General features: G+C 49.6%; 6 protein-coding genes across 6 annotated transcripts; 3 read left to right on the forward strand and 3 right to left on the reverse strand.

The window, feature by feature from the left end:
• Positions 1-10066: 10066 nt before the first annotated feature.
• N7473_007334 (asparagine--tRNA ligase SLM5) lies at positions 10067-11822 on the reverse strand (the record flags this gene model as incomplete). The annotated part of the gene is made up of 3 exons (XM_057153274.1): positions 10067-11290; positions 11356-11476; positions 11554-11822. 3 exons carry the CDS (start codon positions 11820-11822, stop codon positions 10067-10069), a joined length of 1614 nt encoding a protein of 537 aa, XP_057007612.1.
• Positions 11823-12151: 329 nt separating this feature from the next.
• On the reverse strand, positions 12152-15392 carry N7473_007335 (RNA recognition motif domain-containing protein). Its single transcript, XM_057153275.1, has 2 exons — positions 14942-15392; positions 12152-14882 (listed from the first exon to the last, which is right to left on the reverse strand). Exons 1-2 carry the CDS (start codon positions 15131-15133, stop codon positions 12327-12329), a joined length of 2748 nt encoding a protein of 915 aa, XP_057007613.1. The 5' UTR covers positions 15134-15392; the 3' UTR covers positions 12152-12326.
• A 366-nt stretch (positions 15393-15758) lies between these two features.
• N7473_007336 (putative histone acetyltransferase (MysT1)) lies at positions 15759-16823 on the forward strand (the record flags this gene model as incomplete). The annotated part of the gene is made up of 1 exon (XM_057153276.1): positions 15759-16823. One exon carries the CDS (start codon positions 15759-15761, stop codon positions 16821-16823), a length of 1065 nt encoding a protein of 354 aa, XP_057007614.1.
• A 373-nt stretch (positions 16824-17196) lies between these two features.
• On the reverse strand, positions 17197-19176 carry N7473_007337 (chaperonin-containing T-complex subunit CCT6; the record flags this gene model as incomplete). The annotated part of the gene is made up of 7 exons (XM_057153277.1): positions 17197-18423; positions 18478-18651; positions 18709-18729; positions 18791-18832; positions 18905-18926; positions 18981-19075; positions 19135-19176. 7 exons carry the CDS (start codon positions 19174-19176, stop codon positions 17197-17199), a joined length of 1623 nt encoding a protein of 540 aa, XP_057007615.1.
• Positions 19177-19521: 345 nt separating this feature from the next.
• sik1 (snoRNP complex protein NOP56) lies at positions 19522-21137 on the forward strand (the record flags this gene model as incomplete). The annotated part of the gene is made up of 3 exons (XM_057153278.1): positions 19522-19685; positions 19758-20877; positions 20937-21137. 3 exons carry the CDS (start codon positions 19522-19524, stop codon positions 21135-21137), a joined length of 1485 nt encoding a protein of 494 aa, XP_057007616.1.
• A 635-nt stretch (positions 21138-21772) lies between these two features.
• On the forward strand, positions 21773-22672 carry N7473_007339 (uncharacterized protein; the record flags this gene model as incomplete). The annotated part of the gene is made up of 1 exon (XM_057153279.1): positions 21773-22672. One exon carries the CDS (start codon positions 21773-21775, stop codon positions 22670-22672), a length of 900 nt encoding a protein of 299 aa, XP_057007617.1.
• Positions 22673-22708: the final 36 nt, after the last annotated feature.

A 22708-nucleotide genomic window follows, 5' to 3' on the forward strand; every position in this document is an offset into this window, starting at 1 on the left:
GAAGTGGGGCGAGAAGGTGGAGAGAAGGGCAAGGTTGAAGGAAGGATAAAAGGGAAGGGAAATGCGCAGTAAGGTTATTCGTGAGCCTTGGTTTAACCCCTTCGCAAGGCATCCCCCATTCCTGGCATGACGTGCGAAGGGCCAGATCCAAAAGAAAGTAAACACGAATCATTCTTTTTTCTCTAATTTTGAAACGCCCAAAATGAGAGAATGTGACTGGTTAGGCTACTACGGAAGTACATCACTTACTAAGAAAACGCAGTGTACGACCCCCGTAAAAGTGATCTGTGTCGGATGTATTCAGAAGGTGGCGCTCTGATCGCAGGAGATAAAAATATTCCAATATTCAAATATAAAATTCATAAAAACAAAAGAAAAAAAGATGGTTAGTGCGCGGACTCCGAAGCTTAAGCTTAATCCGACACGAGGAGGCCGGCGCTGAACTTTATGCTCGCTTAGAGAGGCCGCACCCACCCCGGTCCATATTCAGCTGGCCGATTGATTCCACGCTGATGCTTGGCATCTAGACTAGGCCGTGAGAGGCAACACCTGATTTCTTATAGATTGGTTATTTAATTAAGTCATGGAGATAGGTTCATTCGTTTAGAAGCATACAGTTCTCATCAGCCTTGCGCGTGTCGCGCTGATTAAATTATGCCCTTGTAGTAGTCAGGCACTACTTTTTTTTATATGTACTGTAAATAATTCACTTTTTTATGCGCGGTAATTATTTCTAACACACAGACATTATTCGTAATTTAACCTTCTTGTCATGACCATGGTTCAAATAGAGCGACTCCGGTTTTTTCGATCCTAGGGATGAACTTATCTACGGTCGGGAATGACACCTATCATCACGAACACCTGTACAGAAGAAGGAATTATAGTCGAGCAGCCACCCAACAAAATAGAAGTTTAAAAATCTTAAATGTGGCAGCTGTACGATTGTTTAAAAACCCCAGTTGGTTATCGGGATTTGGCAACTGACACGACCACGGAATCCGATCGATTCCCCACCCACCGATTATGCCAGTATTAATAATCACTAATAACGGGAGTCCTTGCGAGTGGACTCACTCTACGGCCGTACATTACTCCATTCACCCCTCCTCTTCCTCCTCGTTTGTTCAGCAGCAACCGGAATGAGCGGCTCCGTCGGCTTGAGCCTCCCAGAAAACATAACGGTGGTTCTAGCCAAGCAGCCACCTCGGAAATAACTTTCTTTAGTGTCGAGTGTTTATCGGGGGATCGGGGAGGGGGAAGAAGCCACAGTGGCCATTTTGGTCGCTCGTGACTCGTACTCGTATCTACTAGTGACGCGGCCAAGGTTTAGATTTGAACTGTCGCTGACCGCAAAGCTTGACAAGAGAACTTAAATTCCCCAATAAGAAAAATAAGCAGAGAGAGTCCAACAAGACGAGGGAGGGGGCTCATTACTGAATTCTAATCAAAACTAATTTTCTTTTATTTCTGATTATTTTTACAGGCTGCGAGGAATGATTATAATTACCCTGCATCATAATGTGCGTGAGATATTCTGACTCCTGCCATTTTATGAATCATCTCGAGTCTGGTCTCCCCTGTTCTAAGGAGATCATCCATGTCAACGATATGTTTTATGTGGATGCACAAGGGAAAAGTTATGATGCCACGTAATGTAAATGGGATCTTCGTGCCAGGGGCCCATGTACATACATTTTATGTACTGTATTCAGGATTAGGTTCTTCGCAAACAAAGCCCAAAGTATCTTCAATGGATACATAGCATAAATTATAGGAGCCTGAACCGATGAGCTATGCTTTGACTATTTGACAAAAGGGGGCAGCGCTCTCTTCAAGGAGTATATTTAAAGTAAGGAAACTCAAAGCTCCATATGGCGTACATAGCACCTTTCCCTATTCATTCCCTTCCATCATCATTCGTTCTCTGTTTCTTTTGTAAATTGAGTTGTAATTCGTAGGCCGAAACGGTAACCGCTGACATTCTTTGACTCAGCGATAAGGTTAACAGATGGACAATTTTCCCGCTGCCAGTCCTGCGGGCACTATGGAACTACCTTGCAGGTGGCCCGCACCCCAAATACGATATGTGGATGCTGCCGAGCTTAACAAAGAAAAATCCAAGACATGACCGACCAATCGAGGAACTACTTAGCCGAAGATCCAGCACACTTACGTCGAAGGGCGCTGGGCTTGTCAGAGAAAAGTCAAAATATTGGCTGTTAATGAATGGGCTTTCAAAATACTATAATGACTTCTCACCCGACGAAGCTCGCCGATTCAATGATGAGCTTCCGTGCACGGACCGGTCTTTAAAGGGCCCAGTGAAAGAACCGTATCGCCAACAAAGTCTGGTTGCACAAGGAAATGCTGTAATAGGGTTCAGAGGCTGGTCTTTTCTGGCAGCTGATCCTGGCTTAGCTGGGTGGGTTACGTATATAGATTTGAGGCAGAGAATAACGGTCGTGTTATCGTTGAAGCCTGGAGAGCATCTCCAATATATCGTGGAATATATAGCGACGGTACGTCTTGGCTGTGCTTGGCTTGGTTCGGGATATGGAAACCAAAACACGACAGCCTAATAGCGGCCATCACCGCATTGATTCGTTACTCAGCTCCATGTAGGTTCGGGCATGGCCTGCATCAGATGTCTCACATGGTGCCGACTGGTGTAACCTGTTATCGTCGTCATGACTGGAACTTCCATCGACCTGGTAGATGGAATAGCCAGTGTCGCACGACTTTCCTTGAGCTAGGGATAAGCAAAATCCCAACTAGGAACCACGTTAAATAAGATTATCAAGTGGAAGATTGCATTGAATACGGTTCCTGTGTATTCGCTTGAAGAGATGGCACTAGATGTATCCTAAACTCATATGTGTATGCCAGGCTGGATATCGAAACAAGAATACTGATCAAGCAGCATGCAATAAATAGTCTCCTGTCTCCTGTAAAGCCGGTCATGGGTTATTGTTTCAGATGCAAATGATATGCCCATACATATTGAATGAGGCCGCCCAGGGTCCAAGGCCGATCGAGCTGTGCCGCAGGCAGATAGATCATAACGCAAGATAGAGAATAACCAATACAACCCCCATCTATGATCTCCCAAAAATAACTGAACAAGGTCTCGGGGCAGCGAGTCAAGTGACTGTCATGTGGATTATTGTCTCGATTCATTTTCTTACTTAATAATAAGCTGATTACAGCACAATCAATAAGCAAACTGCCTAAAATCACCACATGTCGCTCCCTTACATGATGTACCATGTGCGAGATCTATCGACTCGCCCGGCGCTTCAAGTCCCTAAACCCCGGCCTCCCTGTTGGCTGAAGGCTCGCTCAGATTTATCCTAGCGACACGCAAGAGAAAGGCGGAGAACACCCTTCAAACCCACTTGTCGACAGGACACCCGTCCCTCCCGCGCTCGTTTCCTTTTTAGGAATAAACCCAGCAGAGGCTTATTCTTGGTATTTCTGGGCTTTGACCCATGACTAGTGCCGATTGGTCTGGAAATCAATTAGGTAATCAAAGGGGCTGCGAGGCCAGCCAGCCTCGTCTAAGATAGGCTATGAACATTTCGTAGCTTGACTCTGTTTCAATCTAGTGTCACTGTCGAATTGTTAGTCCGTTTAGTATTTCCGATAAAAAGTCAACTTCCGTGCTCCGGGCTTGCCGTCAAGTTGTATCCGATCATCCGAGCCTGAGTCCTTTTTCATCCTGCTAAGTGGGCCAATTTAAACATCGGGGCTCCACTGCTCGCTAAGCATATCAACTTGTATCTGTGCCCTCCATGATATTGCGGCCCACCCACCGCTTCCGCTTATGGGTGCGCCCTAAATCCCCGTCACCCCTAAATCCCCGTCACATTTTTACCATTCGATTTCAACTCCCTTTCCCAACCACCCAATATGCCTAAATACTCCAATTTTGACGAGGATCGCCTGCAGAAGGCCTGTAAAGCCGTTCTACACCAAAAAAAGCCGAATATCGCTAAAACTGCGCGTGAATTTAGCGTGTCTCGAACTACCCTTGCCGATCGCGTCAAGAAGGCCCGATCGCCCTTTTCTACCACTGAATCGCGCAAGAATGCGCTTACATCACATCAGGAGAAGGCTTTGACTGCTTGGATAGTCAAAATGTGCGATTGGAACCTACCGCCTACTGCAAAGCTTATAGAAGCGTGGGCAAATCAGGCCCTTACGCGCGCTGATGCGGGTCGGCAGCCGGTTGGCAAGAATTGGGCATACTACTTTATATCACGCCTTCCAAAGCACCTATCCCTCGCTCCAGTGAAGCAGAATCTAAAGGAATCAAAGCGCATTCAAGCCGAAGATGCAGGGGCTCTCTCTTTCTGGTATGATCAGCTTGCAACCCTGCTAAAGGATATCCCTGCAAGGCTAGTCTATAACTTCGATGAGTGTGGTTTCCAACCTGGCCAGGGCCAGTCTCGTAAGGTTATTAATGGTAGATTGCACTGCCCTGACCTTGCTGAAGCTGAGCGAGGCGAAACTATCACTGCACTCGAATGTATTGCTGCTGACGGCTGGCAAATGGATCCGCTATTTATCTTTAAAAGCGGCGGGGTCTTTATGGAGAGCTGGTTCCATAATAGTGAGGATTTACCTCTAAACACACTTACTGCTACCTTACCGAATGGCTGGATTTCTGATGAAATTGCTTCTGAATGGCTATATCATTTTATTTCAGCTACTGCTACACCCGACCGTCTAAAAAAGGGTGAAAAGCGCTTCCTACTCTTTGATGGCCACGGAGCACATCTTACCCTCGAATTCCTTGAGATATGCGAGTTAGCTGATATTATACCATTCGGCTTTATACCTCATTCAACACATCTCTGTCAGCCACTTGATGGTAAGCCATTTTTGAGCTATAAGCAGCAATTTCGGCTTATGAATAATGAGCTATCTTTCTGGGGTGGTCAGCCATGTGGTAAACCGGATTTTCTACGGGTAATTGGGCCTGTACGAGCGAAGGCATTTAACCAACGAATTATTCGGCAATCCTTCAAAGATCGTGGTATTTGGCCAGTCAACGGCCAAAATATAGTGGATAAACTAGCTAGCCAGCTAGAATTTACTCCTCTTCACGCACCTGATCTTCGCGCTCATGGAGAACCCCGAACTCCATCACCGGAGCCTACAAATTTACTATCATCAAGCGTGGAGAATACCCCTCCGAAGTCAATTGAAGCGCTAGAGAAGAATCAGAAGAAGATATCAAAGAAGGTGGCTACCTTTGACCCGAAGGTTCAGCGAGATATTGCAATGCTTCACAATCACCACAGGATAATCTACGAGCGGCTTATGATGGCGGAAGCGACTGTTTCGCGAATTAGGGCCGCTCAGGAGCCCTTGAGGCGCCCAATTACCAAGCGCCAGGTTAAACCGCTTAGCCAAACTGGTATACTAAGCGTTCGCGATGCGAATCGGTCAATCAAGACTAGAAAGGAGAAAGAGGCTGCTGCGGAGGAGAGGAAGCTTGCGAAGCAGTATAAGCAGGCTACTGGTTTGGATATGCCAAAGAGGCCCCAGGAGGATATTGATAGGTCTACCGAATCGGCTAGAGTAGCCCTGGAGCGAGGAGATCTTTTTTATTTAGGCTAGTTATCTAATTTGATGGTTTTTTTAGACGCATGGTAAAAATGTGACGGGGATTTAGGGGTGACGGGGATTTAGGGCGCACCCATAAGCGGAAGCGGTGGGTGGGCCGCAATATCATGGAGGGCACAGATACCGCTGATAGAGTAGGCCCTTGCGGGTCAAGCCGACATTTGGCTTGCCGACCGTGGTTCGTGAGGATTGCAACTGGTGTGGTTTGACTGGTTTCTGATTAAGTACTGGCAGAGTGGGGGTTTTACTCTCGTTCTCGCTATCTCTTTTTTAATGGCTTTTTTTTTTTTTCTCTTTAGCTGACAATCAAAGCGATTGCGTTGGAATACTCCACATATATCCGGCATTCTATTTTCTAAAATCCGAGACGACCGGGGGCCGGAGCGTAAATAATTTTTGTATCCGATCTTGTGTTTTGAGGCACTTTCGATACGCAATACGCTCCGGATAGGACGGCTTCTTGAATCGTACTTTCACCCAATGAAAGAAACATTTTAAACTACCGCTTGTATACATCCTTCGGCTTATGTATGCATTCTGTTGTGTAGTTCATTACAACAAGTCTATCATTTAGGCGCGACAGTAAGATGATTATCTTAATTGATCATACTGACATCGGTATGCTTCACCCTCGACGAACATCAATATCGTAGCTAGCTAAAATAATTTACATCTCAGGATCATTCTGGTCAAAACTAAACTCCGACTCGTGGTGATCGCCCTAGCGTGGTCCATCTTGGGGAACTTTACAACGATTGCCCAAATTGGATAGTGTAGTGTACTATCAAGGTTACTCTCTGCCGTGCGAGCTGATCACTTTCTGCCCCCATGAACTCTCCAACTCTGTCCCAGTGTCAATCCCGGTGATTATTTACATCTGAATCTACACAATTCAAGACTTTTTTTTTTCTCTCCCCGATAATAATCTCCACCTGTACTACAGTAGGCTGGGGGTTTTTCCGTGGGGGGCCGATGACGTGACCATACATCAATTTGGTCCAGTGCACACGGTGTAATATTGAATTATGGAGAACCCACGATCAACTTTACTTGCGATTTAGTTGCAACCATGTTCTCGTATTGTCACACGGTTCCATTGTAACCCTGGAATTTTCAGCCAAATCAGAATTAAAGATTGCCAAGAGCTGCTTTTGTGAAACGTCGCACGAGCTTATCTCCACTAACATAATTAAGGTGTCCCTGGTCTTCCGGTCGCTCAGAAGAATAGGAAAACAATAATCAGACCAATAATGTTCTAAGGCGTTATTCTAGGGCGCGTTGGACTCTCAAGTTCGACTCTAATTAGTTGCTTACTCTTGGTCCTGGCACCACTATTGATGGTTTCTCTCCGCTCGATAGTTCAAACGCGTATGCTTTTTCAACAGACTTTATCCGAATTTGCCGTAGAATCCTCGCACGAAGTCTGATTCATAATCATTCGTGTAAAACTAACGCCAAGCGCAATTTGACCAGGCTGTGTCGTTTTCTCCCACCAATAGCTCCTCTTGGCCAGAATCATTGATGGCGCGCATCGCATGGCAGCCAGTCAAGGAGTAATATCATCCGTACGACAATTTATGCTGTTGCCTCAGAGCAAACGCAATATCAACAACCCCTCTCCGAAGCCAAGAAGCATTTCATGGCTTATGAATGGTGCCTGGTCTTTGCCAAGGCGATCGGTCCTTGCTAAGTAACGTAGCAGTGGCCCCCCAATTTGCTGGGCACCTAGTTCGGGTTGAAAGTTGGAGCGGTGCTTAGAATGGTGGCAACTGTCATCGGCAAGCCTAAAAAGCCAGTTTGCCAGTTTGACCTTTATGAACCATGGTCACTAGGACGCCTTGCCCAGACCTAAAGTAGGGTAGCCTCGCGAGTTTATGCCCACCACGACTCCATTATTGGTCTTAAAATGGCTTGATGACCCGACTGGTGTGTCTCACTTTTTTCCGTTGGCAAAACATGAATCAGCGCATAAACCATGTGGCGCACGGTATTTTTGAGTTTATGCGTTCGGGGAGTTGACTCATCCGAATACGAATGCGCTGGGCGAATAATTGGGGGCTGGGCTGTGTGGGTATGGTTTTGATTGTAACACATAAAATACAGATGATGAGTTATCCATTTGCCAAGTTTTAATCTGAAAGTCCAGTTTCCATAGCTGGCGTATATAAAAATGCATGGATGAACAGTTGTATTATGCACTACATATGTACGGACGGGGGATAGCGGAGACACAAAATGGGTCATCAATTCGAACGAAGTACTCCGTACTTGAATAAGAACTAGAAAAACTATACCAAATCATAACAAGTAGATGTTGTAAAGCTAACCGACTGTCGGCCGCTAGGATCACAATCCATTTTTATCGAGTGCTTATTATTATGCATAATGAGCTCCCTTCCCATCGATGTGATACGTCAGGCAGGGATGGCCCCCGACCAGAACATGACTCGACCTTCCCTTAGGCGGACACTGACCGAACATCGTCGTGCTTATGCTTAACCCCGGTAAGGTTGGATCCCCTTGACCCGCCGATCCTGGTCTCCTGATTGGCATGGACTCGGCGACTCGCTCTGGTAAAGTCTATTAGATTGAGAATTCCCAGTTTTCTAGAGTTTCTAACGCGGTGCGCGGACCTCCCCTTTTTCCCCCTCCTCCATACTTTATGGGCATTCCATGTCCGATCCTGTGAGGCTGTGGAAATCGATAAAAGTATGTTACTTAATCTCTTTGCCTACATAACATTGCTGACCGGTAAGCATTGGTGGTTTGCTTTGCATGTCTTGATCAGCGACCTAATCGAGTGTGTAAAAGTTACTTCTTCACCTACAATACATGTACGGATTTACTCGTATCTACAATAATAATCCATTGCTCCTGTACTCCGTACAGATCATCTGAAACCAATTACTCTATTATTTGAGCCACCAAAAACCAATAGATCCGCTTACTACTTACATTGACCGACCTCCACTCGCTCACCACGGACCAAATAATAATTGCCTAGAAACGACAAGTCTTCGGCACCCTTAAGCGAGCTCCGCAACCCCGAGTTAAGGTAATTATTCCCAGAGATTTACTCCAGTCTCCGTACAGTACGTTAAAAGATTCCCAAAAGAAAATATTTATTCAATATCCCTCGCAAAATAACTCCGGAAACCCACGGACCACGTTTCCTGCTGACGGAAGGCTCCGCTCATTTGTTCTCAATACTTGCCTGTTCGGGATGGTGGTCTATTGTTCGTACGAACTCAGTCCTTACTAGGCTCTAGTAGTAATCCAACTTTACCCAAATTTGCGCGTTTCGGTCACTCGAAGCATGATTAATAATGCTCACGCCCTTCGAGGTCCCATATTTTTGCGTTTGGCTGCGGGCGCCTCCTCCCACGCTAGAGTGCTTGGCCTTGCTTGGACCGGTGCGAGAGCCGGTGCATAATAATTATTAAGAACGGAATTCGAGTGCGCCGGTGTATCCGGAATCAGATAAAGATATGTACATGTACCTATTCGGTATCACTATCGCCGACGCCGAGAGAACATGAAAGCTAGTGGAGTATCGGCAATACTTAAGGGTAAGGACGGATATACATGGGGCATGATGTAGCCCTATGCTACCAACAGTCTGCTCTTTGCTGTATGTCTATCAACAAGGCTATCGAATGCGAGAGCTTATGATCTTTCAAATCAAATTATATACCTGTGCTCAAAAAAAAGCAGCTAAGTAATCGAGACTCGTAGCTACTGCAAGGCCAGATACACCATTTTCTTTTCAAGCATTTTGGCCCCCATGAGGCGTTTAATGGTTGCGTCGTATGTATGCCCAGGATGGAATACACATCCTAGTAGGTACTTAGTTCTACTGCTACTACAGTCGGTAGTAGGTACAGTAGCAGCTTAATGCATGGCCTAGGGCTTAGGCGTTTGAGATCGCTCCATTTAGCCCCATTCAACCTCGCATTACGGCGTCAATAGTTTCCAACAGTCCCATTCAAACCGAGGCCGAATCATGTTACTCTTTTTGGTTCTCGGCGATGCGCCCGCCCTTTGGATGCATCGCCATCGGAACTAAATCCTTCGTGCGAAGGGCGGGGACGGCCTGGACGTCTGATGAGGCTGAGAATGGGGCAGAAAGCAAACACGAGTCGGTGTAAGAGAGAAGCGAATAATTGTGTTTGAAACGCAGAGTGAGGTCTTCCCTTGCAAAATGATGGGTGCTTTGCTTTGCATTTAGCATTGGTGGCCTAATCAATATGATGGAAATGATCATCAAGGTTACTTCAACTATCTAGTGAGCCAACCTACCAGGCTGACCGGTTGACCCCCAACATTCATAAATAGCAGCAAAGTGTGTTGGGGATGGATACTATACGGTTATTCGATCTATGTTACATGTCTGGTACATTTCAAATATCATACACTGTCTAGCTGCGCTTTCTCAGCAATCAGCCCGACCAAAGTAGCGTGGGAATGATACGACATCCCGGACGCTGGAGACTCCTGACAAATAGCCCAGGAACCGGTCAAACCCAAGTCCAAATCCTCCATGAGGAGCAGAGCCCCAGCGTCGGAGATCGGCATACCATTGGAGATGTCCAAGATCCTCCTCTGCGGTGAGATGAGGATAGCATGGCTCGTTTGAGACCGGTGCATCGGAATCAGTGGCCACGCGGGACTTGATCAGACCGTATTCTCGCATGTTCTGGATGATATTGGGCAAACGGTGTTCACGCAAGGAGCCGCCAGCAACTTCACTTACTTCGGGAAGAAGCAGATCGAAACAGGCAACGGTCTCACCTGGCACGCTACCCTCGCTGCCCTGCGAAGGAGCCATGTAGAACGGTTTGATGGTCTTGGGATAATCCGTGACAAACACCGGATTGTCCTCGTGCAAAACCTCGACAATGTACTTTTCATGCTCGGTCTGCAAGCCACCATCCCAGGTAGGGGGATGCTCGAACACGGCGCCGTTCTCTAAGACTACTTTTTGGAGCATCTCCACGGCCTGCGTATATGTGATGCGGTGCCATCTAGGTCCGTCCATCAGCGCCTTCCACCTCCCCAGTAGATCCAACTTCGAATCCTCGGCGCCGCCTTCTTGTCCCGACTCCCCAGTCCGCTTGGCCGACAAGATTTCTTGGCCGACAGGGGTATTATACAACCGGCGAGTCAGATCTCGAAGTAGATCTTCTACCAAGTTCGTGAGTGAGTCCAAATCGTGCATGAAGTTGGTCTCGGCCTCAAGCATGTAGAACTCGCTGAGGTGACGAGGTGTATCACTCTTCTCCGCCCGAAACACGGGTCCCAATGTCCAAACATTGCCAAGTTCAGCCGCGTATGCCTCGAGATGTAATTGCGACGACACTGTAAGGTACTTGGGTGCCCGGAAGAAGTGCTCGGCCTCGGTACTCGACGGCGCAGCGGCAGCCCGCGGAAGCAATGTAAAGGTTTCACCTGCTCCCTCACAATCTGATGACGTGATGATCGGAGGTTGAACCTGTGTGAAAGGACCTTCAGGTCGCGAGTGGAAGACGTTGCCCAGTTGGAACAGGCATTCGGATCGGAAGCGCGCGAGGAGGGACTGGAAGGGCGTTCGAATGCGGAGATGGGGGATCTGTCGCAAGAAGTCGGGGCTATGGTATTTCTTCTGGATCGGATATGTCTGCAAAAAGGACGCGACGGTTAGATCAACCCATTCGCGGCTTGGTAATGACGGTCAACACAAACCTCTGGATCCGCCCCGCCAACCACGGTTACCTCTGTTGTCTGAAGCTCGTGAGTCTGTTCCTTTCCAGGTGGGCAAGCTTTCCACAAGCCGGATATTTCAACGGCAGTGCCTGTGGACAGACTATGGGGAGAAGCGACCGTATTAGCTCTCCGTGCATGTATATGAAGCTTGGAGTCATAGCTCCGAGGTAAACATACTCAGCTGCCTGCGCAGGCTTCAGGATGGCCTGCAATGGCTCGACAGTAGAACCATCCGAGATTTCTGCAAAGGCAAAGCGCTTTTGCTTCCGAACCGACCGAATGAACCCATTGATCTTGACCTCTTTGTCTTCCAAGGTGCATGATCCATCCACTTTGCTAGCTTGGAGGATCTGCGCACATCGCAGAGCGGCAATTCGAGAATGCGGCGTGGAGTTAGAGCCGAGTCTGGCGACAGACGTGGCGAAGGTCCGCCGCCATGTGTGCATGGCTGAATCTAGGACGTTGCGCTGGGAAAGTGGAATGATCGGAGGTCAACTTTAGCTGGCGGACTGGGAAAACTTCGGAGCATCGACTCCGCAGATCCGATCACCGCTCTACTCAGTACTGGTCTCAATACTATTCGCAACACTGCACGTCTTTAAGAGGCGGAAAATAAGAAATAGCAGGCTTGTGCACAATATTTACTGAATAGGTGGTTTCCTCTATCTTTCTATCCAAAAAAAAAAAAATCCCAACGTATTGAAACTAGTAGGTTTTGGTGCCTTTTTCAGTACATCGCCTACGGCTTTAAGAGGAAATATATATCGGAACCTGGTACATAAAAATGATGGAATTGAGATTGATCAATCTGAGATATCGCTCACAAAGCAAAATTATTCATAAGACATAGAGAATAGAGAATACTGCGGATATGGCTGAAACTTCGACCAAAGGAGCGACCGTTGCGCATCAAGCCAGAATCTAAACAAATCCCACGTTAGTCCATCCCACTAACAGCCCTGGCGGGCATACACCTTTCTCTCTTCCTCAATCATTTCGATCGCGTCGTAGAGGATACCATTTGAAGCCGCAGCATAGACTGCCATCCGAGCCCGCCCGCCATCTTCAACGGTTCCGAAGCCCATATCGACAAGAGACGACACACATCTGTCAATATCGGTCTCTTCAGGTTCAGCGCTAACGTCGAACGGTCTAGGTACCACAGGCTGAAGTGGCTCTTCTAGAGGAAAGCTTCCTGGAATGCTTTGCTGGGACGAACGTCTGGAGCGGCGGCGTTCTCTCCTGTCCAATCGCGCCCAAGTATCTGTTTCGCTGGGGTCTTGGGTATCACGTCGCAAGGAGTGACGCTCACTAGCACGTCGTCTCAATGGACTATTGGCGGAAGGATTGCCCGGAAAGTCTGGATTCGGGTTATCAGAGAATTCCCCTCGGGGCGCAAATGCCACGGTATTTGAGCGACGAAGACCTGGGCCTGAGGGCACGGGCTCGTAGAAGTTCCTTGACAGATCATAGTCAAGTGACCGAGTTGATTCATTTGCTTCTTGGTGAGCCGTTGCATCATAGTCGGTGTTCTGCTGTTGATTGGCAAAGAACTGGGCTTCGAGTTGAGAGACAGGCGGGAATCGAGTCATCTCCGGTAGCTGATCCTGCAGGTCGTTCGACTGGTGGTTAGATGCAGCATCGTCGGCAGTTAGATCAATCAAAGCAGGTGATTGAAGCCGGATTGGAACATCGTTGGTATTGGTGTCTTGGTCCTGAATATCCAAGGAAGATAGATCAGGTTCCTGGAATGTCACGGATTTTCGGCGGCTAGTGCGACGAGGACGCGCTGGCTGACCAGCTGAGATGCCAGAGTCCTGAGATCCAGGATGACCGTGGCTCGCAAAACTCTCGTAAAGAGTTCTCTCCTGACCGGGACGCTCTGGTGGGTGCACAGAGTCAATGATGGTATCATCACTGAACTCGAGGTTGATTGCGTGTCCATCGATGTGTACACCCTGCAAAGCATCCATTGCTGCCATGGCAGGATGAATCGATGGGAACTCTAGATAGCCAAATCCTGCATGCATACCAGTGTCCGAATCGCGAGGCAGGCGTACGGAAACAATGAATCCCTTCGAAGCAAAGACATCCTGGATCATCCTCTCGGTCACATTGAAACCAACATTGCCGATGAACAAGACTTTCTTTTCAGGGATGTCTGATGGCCCATGCAAATTTGTGGAAGGTTCTTTGGGAGGAGGCGCTGGAGGCGCGTTATGAGGGCCGAAAGGTCCGAAAGGATTGAGCCAATGATCCGTAGGATGCCATGGTTGACCTGGGAACATTCTAGAGACGGGCAGAGGAGGAGGTTGTGGAGAGTGCGGTAGGTGGTGCTGGATAGGATGGACTGGGTCCCATGACATCGGGCAGTGAGGCCAATGACTTGGAGGCATAGACGGAGCGGGGGGATGAGGGGGTCGAGGGGGGAACGGAGGGGGGTGAAAGGGACCCGAACCATAGAAGAAATCACTTGGCCCTGTTAGCAGAGGATCCCAACTAGGACTCCTGAGGTCGGATGGCAATGTATGCGGGTTGACCTCGGGGCGCTGAGCAGGAATTGGACCAGAACTGGCTGTCGCCTCCTTTTGAGCACCTGGCTCTGTGGGTTGGGAAGTCGTGTCCTGGAACAAAGGGTTTGACACATGCTCATCACCGGTAACACCAGGCATTGGACTAGACGCGGTGTATAGTCCTTCGGATGTGGCATTCGACCTAGTCGACGCGAAACGGCCAAATTCATTCTCAAAGGCGGCAAACAATGTTCGACTGGCCTCATTGAGCTCGGAAGCCATCATCCGGAAGCCGTCCGCGGCATGCTCAGCGACAGGACGCCCGGCATTGATGGCATCTTCCGCGAATTGTCTTCCATTATCAGGCAGGTTTTGGAAAGCAGTCCGCATATGTGCCTCGATTGTGGCGAGCAGGCTTTGAAGCGATGACCGCACGTTCTCTGGGACTGTCCGCTGAGCATTTCGGAGCTGCTCTTGCAGCTCTGGGAGCCTGCTTCTCAGTTCAGTCTGTACTGAGTTGGCCCCATTGACCAGATGGTAAAGGAATGTCGCGGCAACCACTTCTAATGGATGATGTGTTCTCTGTGAGCCAGTGCCCGACGCGGGTTCGGCTGCAGGTGATGATTCAGGCTGCGTAGCCCTTTGTCCAGTATTTTCTGCAGAGTCAAGCATACTGGCCAACTCAGCCTCAAAGGCTTCCATAAAGGTCTGATTCTCAGCCTGAGGTGGAGATGTAGTGGCGGCATCATGAGAAGCTGGTTCTTCTTTGTGATCATGTTCATCGATTGCAGCCTCTGTCTCGACACCAGTGACGGCGGTCATTTGTGGAGATCTGATGCCGTCGTTGCCTCTTTCAAATCGTCTCCATAACTCGGTCACCGAATTCGATCGACGAATATCAAAGATATGCATAGGGACCGGTTCGGTATCGAGCCGTGCGTCGATGCCCACAGGCTCGTCCAACCGCTGAGATAGCTCGAGAGAAGATCCAACCTGCATATAAGAGTTAGCTGCCTTGACAGTAAATGGAAGCCATCCCAGGAGAATCCTACCATAATTTGATCACCGTCATCCTCATCCAAGTAAGTGAGTCGTGCTCGTGCGTGATTCAGAGCGATGTCATCGTAGTCGGCAGCTGAGACCTGTACAACTCCATGAGGGTTCGAGGTTTGATGTGAAACTTCCTCATGACCTTGAGATGAGTCCCCATGAAGGTCTCTGATCTGGAAAGGCTTCATCATCATGAAAGTGGATGCTGGGAACCCTTGAACTTGGGACGAGCGAGTGGGGACGTTGCACGGGTGAGCTACTGTAGGCGCGAGGAGGCGTAAGCGTGATATCGGGATGTCTCCAGGGCGATCTTAAACCCCACGGAATCCGAGAGGTGCGCCAGATATCATGAGAGATGTATGGCTGTTGCCTGCAAACATCCAGAATTCTCTTTTAGAAAGAAGATACGAAAGCAAGGATTGACTTGATGGATGATCTCACTGTGAACCTTCCAGGCAACAGTGGATAAGATAGCGAGAGCTCTCCCCGCCCGGATCACCTGATAGATGCGGCTGAGTCAGGTCACTTTTGCAGATCCACCGCCCTCAACTTTGTTGATTGTGGTGAAGGGGGGCTTTTCAGGCAAAATTGTTGTTTCAATTGCCTCGATGAGTCTCTGATCACTCGACCGCCTAACAGTTACCCTTCATGTCGGTCCGACTGCCCCTCGGCTCTTTCATCGATCCCACTCGACCCGTTACTTCCTCCCTCGCGGCAATGCCAATGGCTGGTCCACAGGATCTCGCATTCTACACACCAGCCCTCGAAGCCTAGGCGACCCAAACAACAAATATTCTCTTGAACATCGAGAGCGCCCCAATGGCCGCTGGAAAAGCCTCTTCAAGCCTTCAAAGCCCAGGCGATCGCAAGGTGAAGAATGTTGTACTAGGAGATCTGCTCTTCAAGCCGTGGTACCAGTCAATTTACCCAGAGGATCTGGTCGTCAAAGATGCGGACTGCCTCTATGTCTGTCGCTGGTGCTTCCGATACTCCTGCGATGACATTGCATTCGCGGAACATACTCGGGCTTGCGTCCACCGCACAACACCGCCAGGTACCAAAGTGTACGAGCATGGCGGGTATGCTGTATGGGAGGTAGACGGTGAAGAACACAAGCTCTTCGGACAAAACCTGTCCCTTTTCGCCAAACTGTTTCTTGATCATAAAACGGTTTTCTTCGACGTTGCGACCTTCCTCTACTACATACTCACCTTTACCGACCCGGACAACTCTGAAAACTACCATGTTCTGGGCTTCTTCTCGAAAGAAAAGCTCTCCTGGGACTCGAACAACCTTGCATGCATCTGCGTCTTCCCGCCATACCAACACAGGCAACTTGGAAAGCTCCTGATGGGCGTGAGCTACAAATTGAGTGGATGGGAATATCCTGGCGGATACATCGGAGGACCAGAGAAACCTCTCAGTGACTTGGGCCAGAAAAGCTATAATCGCTTCTGGGCCGAGCGTATTGCACGACACTTTCTGTGCGGCAAGCGAGGGGAAGGCAAATCCGAGGCAGAGCACCAAAAGCCAAAAACCTCACCATCGAAAGCTTTCCGGAAAAAGCCTCATCGGGAGTTTATGACCGTCGAGGAGATTGGTCAAGCTACTGGAATGCTGACTGAAGACGTGATCACGGCTGTGAAAAGCATGGGTGTTGTTCGACCTGATACGACTCCCAAAAAGCGCAAATTGACTCGTCTTATGGGCGACGACAAACCGAAGGAGAGCCCGAAGATTGTTATTCACAAGGCCGATATCTGGGAATGGGCCAAGAGTCATCACCTATCACTCGAAGATCCTGTTAGAGACGACGGGTTTGTGGCAGGGTTTCCTTCTGTGGCTGTCTCTGAAGGCAGCGACAATGCCTCGGAGGAGGAGTGACCTTGTCTCAATTTCCCATTCAGAAGACTATGTACGATAGCGAGTGTCCTTTTCCAAGTTACGATAATCATAACGAGCGTTATGTACACCAAGCAAAGTTCTGGTGTGATTTTACTTCTAGATATACATACTTACGCTTCTAAGATTAGCTACTTTAGTGACTCGACATAAGATCTGCCACTATTTGCGGTTACTGTAGCCGTGTTTTCGAACGTAGTCATCTCTAGTGCATAGCTTTTACTTAGTGATTGACAATGTTGTGCAATTATTGTGTGCATTTCTTTTTGAGACTGGACCCTTAAAAGGCATCAAAAGTATCCGGTACCAAGATCATCTAATTGTTTACATGAAACCGCCGTCAACCAAAGGCGCATTACTCTTCCATACCACCGGGACCGCTCGACTTGCTCATCTGCCGAGCCTTCAGCAGCTCGTCGCAGAGAAGGAGGTTAGACGCGATACCAGTGCTGGAGGCAACGCAGTTTCGCAGGACACGGTAGGAGTCGAAAACACCTGCTTGGACGGGGTCCATGGGGAGACCAGTGTTCAAGTCCAAGCCGACGACAGCACCATCCTTGCCCTCATCCTGCATCGCGGCCAGGGAATCCTGAACATCGTGACCAGAGTTGGCGGCGAGGGTCTTGGGAATAACCAAAAGTGCGTCGGCAAAGGCCTCAACACCCCACTTGGCCTTACCCTTCACGGTCTTGGTGAAGCTGTCCGACTTCAAGTGTTGGGCGCAGGCGACCTGGAACGCACCAGCTCCGGGAATCACGCAACCGTCAACAATCGTGTTGTAAACGGAGCGGAGACCATCACGGACGGCGTCCTTGACCTGAGCGATGGTGTGGGCATTGGGGCCCTTGATGAGAATAGTCACGGACTTGGGGTCCTTGACCTCCTCAACGAAGGTGTACTTCTCCTCGCCGAGCTGGTGCTCGTAGACCAGACCAGCCCAGCCAAGAACGTCGGGCGTCATATCCTCAACACTATTCTGGGCGATACCACCGCAAACCAGCTGCAGACGCTCCATGTTTCTCCGCTTAGCTCTCCGCAGAGCCATGATGCCGTTCTTGACGAGGATATCCAAGCTAAGGGGGTCGATACCCTTCTGGTTGATCACAACGAAACCCTTCTTGGGGTCGTTGCCGCAAACCTGCTTCTTAAGATCCACAATCTTCTGCAACTTCGCATCGACGAACTTGCGCTCGCTTTCCACCAACTTGTCTCTCTGCTCGGCACTAGAGTAGTAGAATCCAGAGTTAATCTCGGACTTCTCGTACTCCAGACTGACGTTCAGCGTCAGGATGAAGGCATTCTCCACACGCTTCGGCATATCGGGGTGACGGGCACCGTGGTCCAGAGCCAGACCACGGATCAGCTGGGTATCGGATGATGTGCGGTGCTGCATGGTCATGATCTCAATCATGTGCAGGTCGGGCTTCTCGGGGGCATGGTGGATAGCAAGGACGGCATCGACAATATCGGGGGTGAGCTTCTCAGCGAGGGCGTTGTTCAACTTGGTGGAGAGGGATGTGCGAGCAACGGAGAGGAGGAGCTCTCGGTCAATGGTCCGCTCTAGCTTGAAGTTGTCGAGGAACTGCAGATAGTGTCAGACTAGTCGTCGGCAAGTATTCTTGTGTGCATTTAGTACCTTCAATGCCTCGGTCTTTGCAATCTCATAGCCGTCGGTGATCACACGGGGGTGAAGACCCTCCGAAATGTGACGGTCCGCCTGCTTCAGGAGCTCTCCAACAGAGAGAACGACGGATGTCGTACCATCACCGGTGATGTCGTCCTGGGCAGTTGCCGCACGAGCAATCATAACCTTTCAATATTATCAGTGAGGAACGGAGTCGATATCAGCGGAGGAGTCTTGTCTTACGGCGGTAGGGTTTTGAATTTGCTGTCAAAATGTTAGCACTTGGCTGCTGATATATTGAGACCATTCGGGCTTCAAGACTGACCATCTCACGCAACAAAACATTTCCATCCTTGGTCAATTTGATCTGTCATAACACCACCGCATTAAATGATTTGCTCCGTTGTTTTCCCATGGGTAAAAGGGGCATATTGCATACTCCACCGGCACCGTCCACCAGCCTGAGGTTTTGTCAGCTATGTCACACCCATCGGTGGGTAAAACTCGCAACTCACATCTTCAGGGTTCCCGAGGGACCCAAGTTCGACTTGAGAACATCCTGGAGACCCTCTCCAGCGCTGATGTTGACCTTCAAGGCCTCTCCACGTCGCTAAATGAAATGTTAGTGCGGGCCACGGAGGGGTCGTACAGGGGAGCAGCATTCCATACCCGGGACTCCGCCTTGGGGTTAAGCAGCTGGGTAGCAGACATATCTGCAGTGAAAATGAACGACCGGGAGCTTAGCCCAAGAGAAAAATCGTAATGGGATGGGTAAGGGAGCTAGCAGCGAGCAACACACAGGAGTTTGGATGCCCGCGATGGACGGCAAAGGCGGTGAGATGATTTTGGGCAAAAAGCCCACATTCACGGATTCGCACTAGCGGCGAAAAAAAAGAGCTTTCTCGATTTCTTCGACTTTTTGCCAGTCTCCCGCCCTTTTGAACGTCCGCCTTCAGCAACCCACCGGCTAGTTTGTTGTGTTGTTTCCTGGGTTCCTGCCGCTACAATTATATTTTGGCCATCTTTGCGATTTGATTTGGCCCCCAGATCAGCGCCATGGCCGATTATCTACTTTTTGAGAGCCCTATGGGCTACTCGCTTTTCAAGGTCACTCTCCAGGGTGACGCCGTGGGCAACCGTCTGAAGGAAGTCCAGGCTGGCGTTAACGACCTCGCCAAGTTCGGCAAGATGATTGATCTTGCCAGTTTCCTGCCCTTCGAGTATGTCCAAAGTTCCCGGATGCGAAATTTTTCGTGGTCGTGATCATAGGAGTCCTTGCTAATGTTCCGTAGAAACAACAAGCAGGCCCTCGGTGAAATCAACGACGTTTCGGAAGGTGTCGCGTCCGAGACCCTTATTTCATTCCTTGATCTCAACCTCCCCAAGCCCAGCAAGAAGAAGAAGGTCGTCCTCGGTCTGTGCGACAAGGGTCTCGCTGGTAGCATCAAGTCCGCTTTCTCCTTCGTCGACTGCGAGACTGGCGACACCAGCGAGGTCGTTCAGGACCTTCTCCGTGGTATTCGCCAGCACTTCGCCAAGCTGCTGAGCCAGCTCCGTGAGGGTGATATGGACACCGCTCAGCTCGGTCTCGGTCACGCCTATTCTCGTGCCAAGGTTAAGTTCTCCGTCCAGCGTGACGACAACCACATCATTCAGGCCATTGCCATCTTGGATCAGCTTGACAAGGCTATCAACACCTTCTCCATGCGTGTTCGCGAATGGTACTCCTGGCACTTCCCTGAGCTGTACAAGATCGTCTCCGACAACCAGACCTATGCCCAGATTGCTCTCTTCGTGAAGGATAAGAAGAGCCTGACTGATGACAGCCTGCACGATCTTGCCGCTCTCGTGGAGGATGACAAGGGTGTTGCTCAGAGCATCATTGATGCCGCCAAGCGCAGCATGGGTCAGGATATCGGTGACTCCGACATGGAGAACGTCATTGCTTTCGCCGAGCGTGTTGTTAGCATCGCCAAGTACCGCAAGTCCCTGCACCAGTACCTGGTCTCCAAGATGAGCGTCGTTGCTCCTAACCTTGCTGCGCTGATTGGTGAGATCGTTGGTGCTCGCCTGATCTCCCACGCTGGTAGCTTGACCAACCTGTCCAAGTACCCTGCCTCTACTGTCCAGATTCTCGGTGCTGAGAAGGCTCTGTTCCGTGCCCTGAAGACCAAGGGTAACACCCCCAAGTACGGTCTGCTGTACCACTCTTCCTTCATCGGCCGTGCTGGCCCCAAGAACAAGGGTCGCATTTCTCGCTTCCTTGCCAACAAATGCTCGATCGCTTCCCGTATCGATAACTTCTCCGAGGCCCCCACCACTAAGTTCGGTGAGGTTCTGAAGCAGCAGGTTGAGGAGCGTCTGGAGTTCTACTCCACCGGCGCTGCCCCCACCAAGAACGAGGTTGCCATGGTATGTCGATAAGAGTCTTCCACTTCGAAATGAACATTTCGCTGACAAATTATCTATAGAAATCCGCTATGGATGCCGTTCTGGCTGGTATCGATGTTGACGTTGATGACAGCGATGCGGAGATGGAGGACGTCGATGCCAAGAAGGAGAAGAAGAAGGAGAAGAAAGACAAGAAGGAGAAGAAGGAGAAGAGCGACAAGAAGAAGAAGCGCAAGCACGACACCGACGCTGAGCCTTCGAAGAAGAAGCAAAAGGCATAAAAGCGCTTTGTTTTGGTACTGGGAGTCTTTGTCATGGCGTTGGGTTCGTCTTCTTTTCTATTTCATGTTTCCCAATCTTGTTCACGACTCGATGGGCTCGAGGATCTGTAAATTATTCGATTTAGGCCTTTGTGGCAATAAGATTTTGCTCTATCTCGTCACTCTTCCTCAAACATAACTTCAGTAAATAGCTACTCCCCAGACTGATTGCTGTAGAACTCTTGTTCATATGCCAGCTAAGCTATGTGTAGCCCTCGAAGGAACTAGTGTATACCACTCCCTGGGTTCATTATATACCGTTCTTTCAAGCCTAGAACAGGGAATTTTGTTCACAAAAACACTCAAATACTGCTAAACAAGAAAAGGGACAATCAACAGCTAGTTTAGTCTCACTTTACCTACTTCCTTCCTCCGAGATCGTGATAGGTCGGGTGATTTCTGTCGGGGCATGAGCGAAGGGGTTGACTGTCCAGTATGAAGGCACCAATGCCCCCGGGAAAATCAACTCACACCCGAACGTCCAGTGACTTGCCCCTCACTCTGATCTCCGCACCTGCCGACGGGGATTGCTGCACCATGCCCCCCGTCCTTGCTGAATGGTGAACGGGGTTGGTACTAAACGATACTCTTTTTGAATGCGATCTCTAGGGCTGACCGGCTTCGGCGCCCCAACAACTTCTTCCCACCTCAGCCCCGCGATGATGTCGACAGGCACCCCAAGGTATTTCTCGCCCAAGCGCAGGCGAGAACCTTCCGAGTCGGACTATTATAGCCCATCTGCATCGCCAACATCCACAGTTTCTGTCGTCAGTCTACAAGAGTCCCGGATACGTGACGACACAGAGCCTGGGCAACATAGCCCTCGCGCAGTGGTAGCGGGGCGCTTCAAAGATTTGGCAATCCGGGGAGAGCATTTTCCAGACAGGAGAGGGTCAAATCGTGACCTCCAGCAACCACAAACGCTACAATCGGAGCAGGCGACATGTATCTCCGACAGCCACGACCGGGGTTCCATGAACCTGGCTGAACCCTTGCAAGCTCATAGCGGGGAGCCGAGTGACGCTCAAAACCACCATACGGGTTCCGAGTCGGCAACATATCGTATGCCGGACAATGCCCTGGTCACACATATTTGTACGCCCTCAAAAAAGAGGTCGACTCTATCTCCTTACAAAGGAAGTGATGCATCACCTTCCAAGGGCCGCAAGCGACTATCCCCTCCACCTTCAGATGTTCCTCTGGATGATCCATTCACATGGCATGACCACGAAATCACGGGGCATAACCCTACTGACCCAACCGATGACGGCTACGGAATCAATGGCGTTGGCTTCAAACCAACTGCAGCCATTGCGTGGGCACGCTCTCAGAAGCGACAGCGGCAAGTTGCCGAATGGAAGTCCCGGGAGGCACGAGAAGCCCGTGAGAAGCGACGAGAAAGAAGAAATGAAAGCTCTGGAATGGACAGACTCCGCAGCATACACGAAGGCGCTGTCCAGAAACGAGTCAAGTTCAATGTTCAGGATAGGCCCTGAACAATCACTCTCTACTATCTTACAGCGTTCAATTGG

The sequence above is a fragment of the Penicillium subrubescens genome, assembly GCF_028828155.1.
Source record: "Penicillium subrubescens strain IBT 31985 chromosome Unknown utg000005l_segment0_segment0, whole genome shotgun sequence".
NCBI classification, from domain to species: domain Eukaryota; kingdom Fungi; phylum Ascomycota; class Eurotiomycetes; order Eurotiales; family Aspergillaceae; genus Penicillium; species Penicillium subrubescens.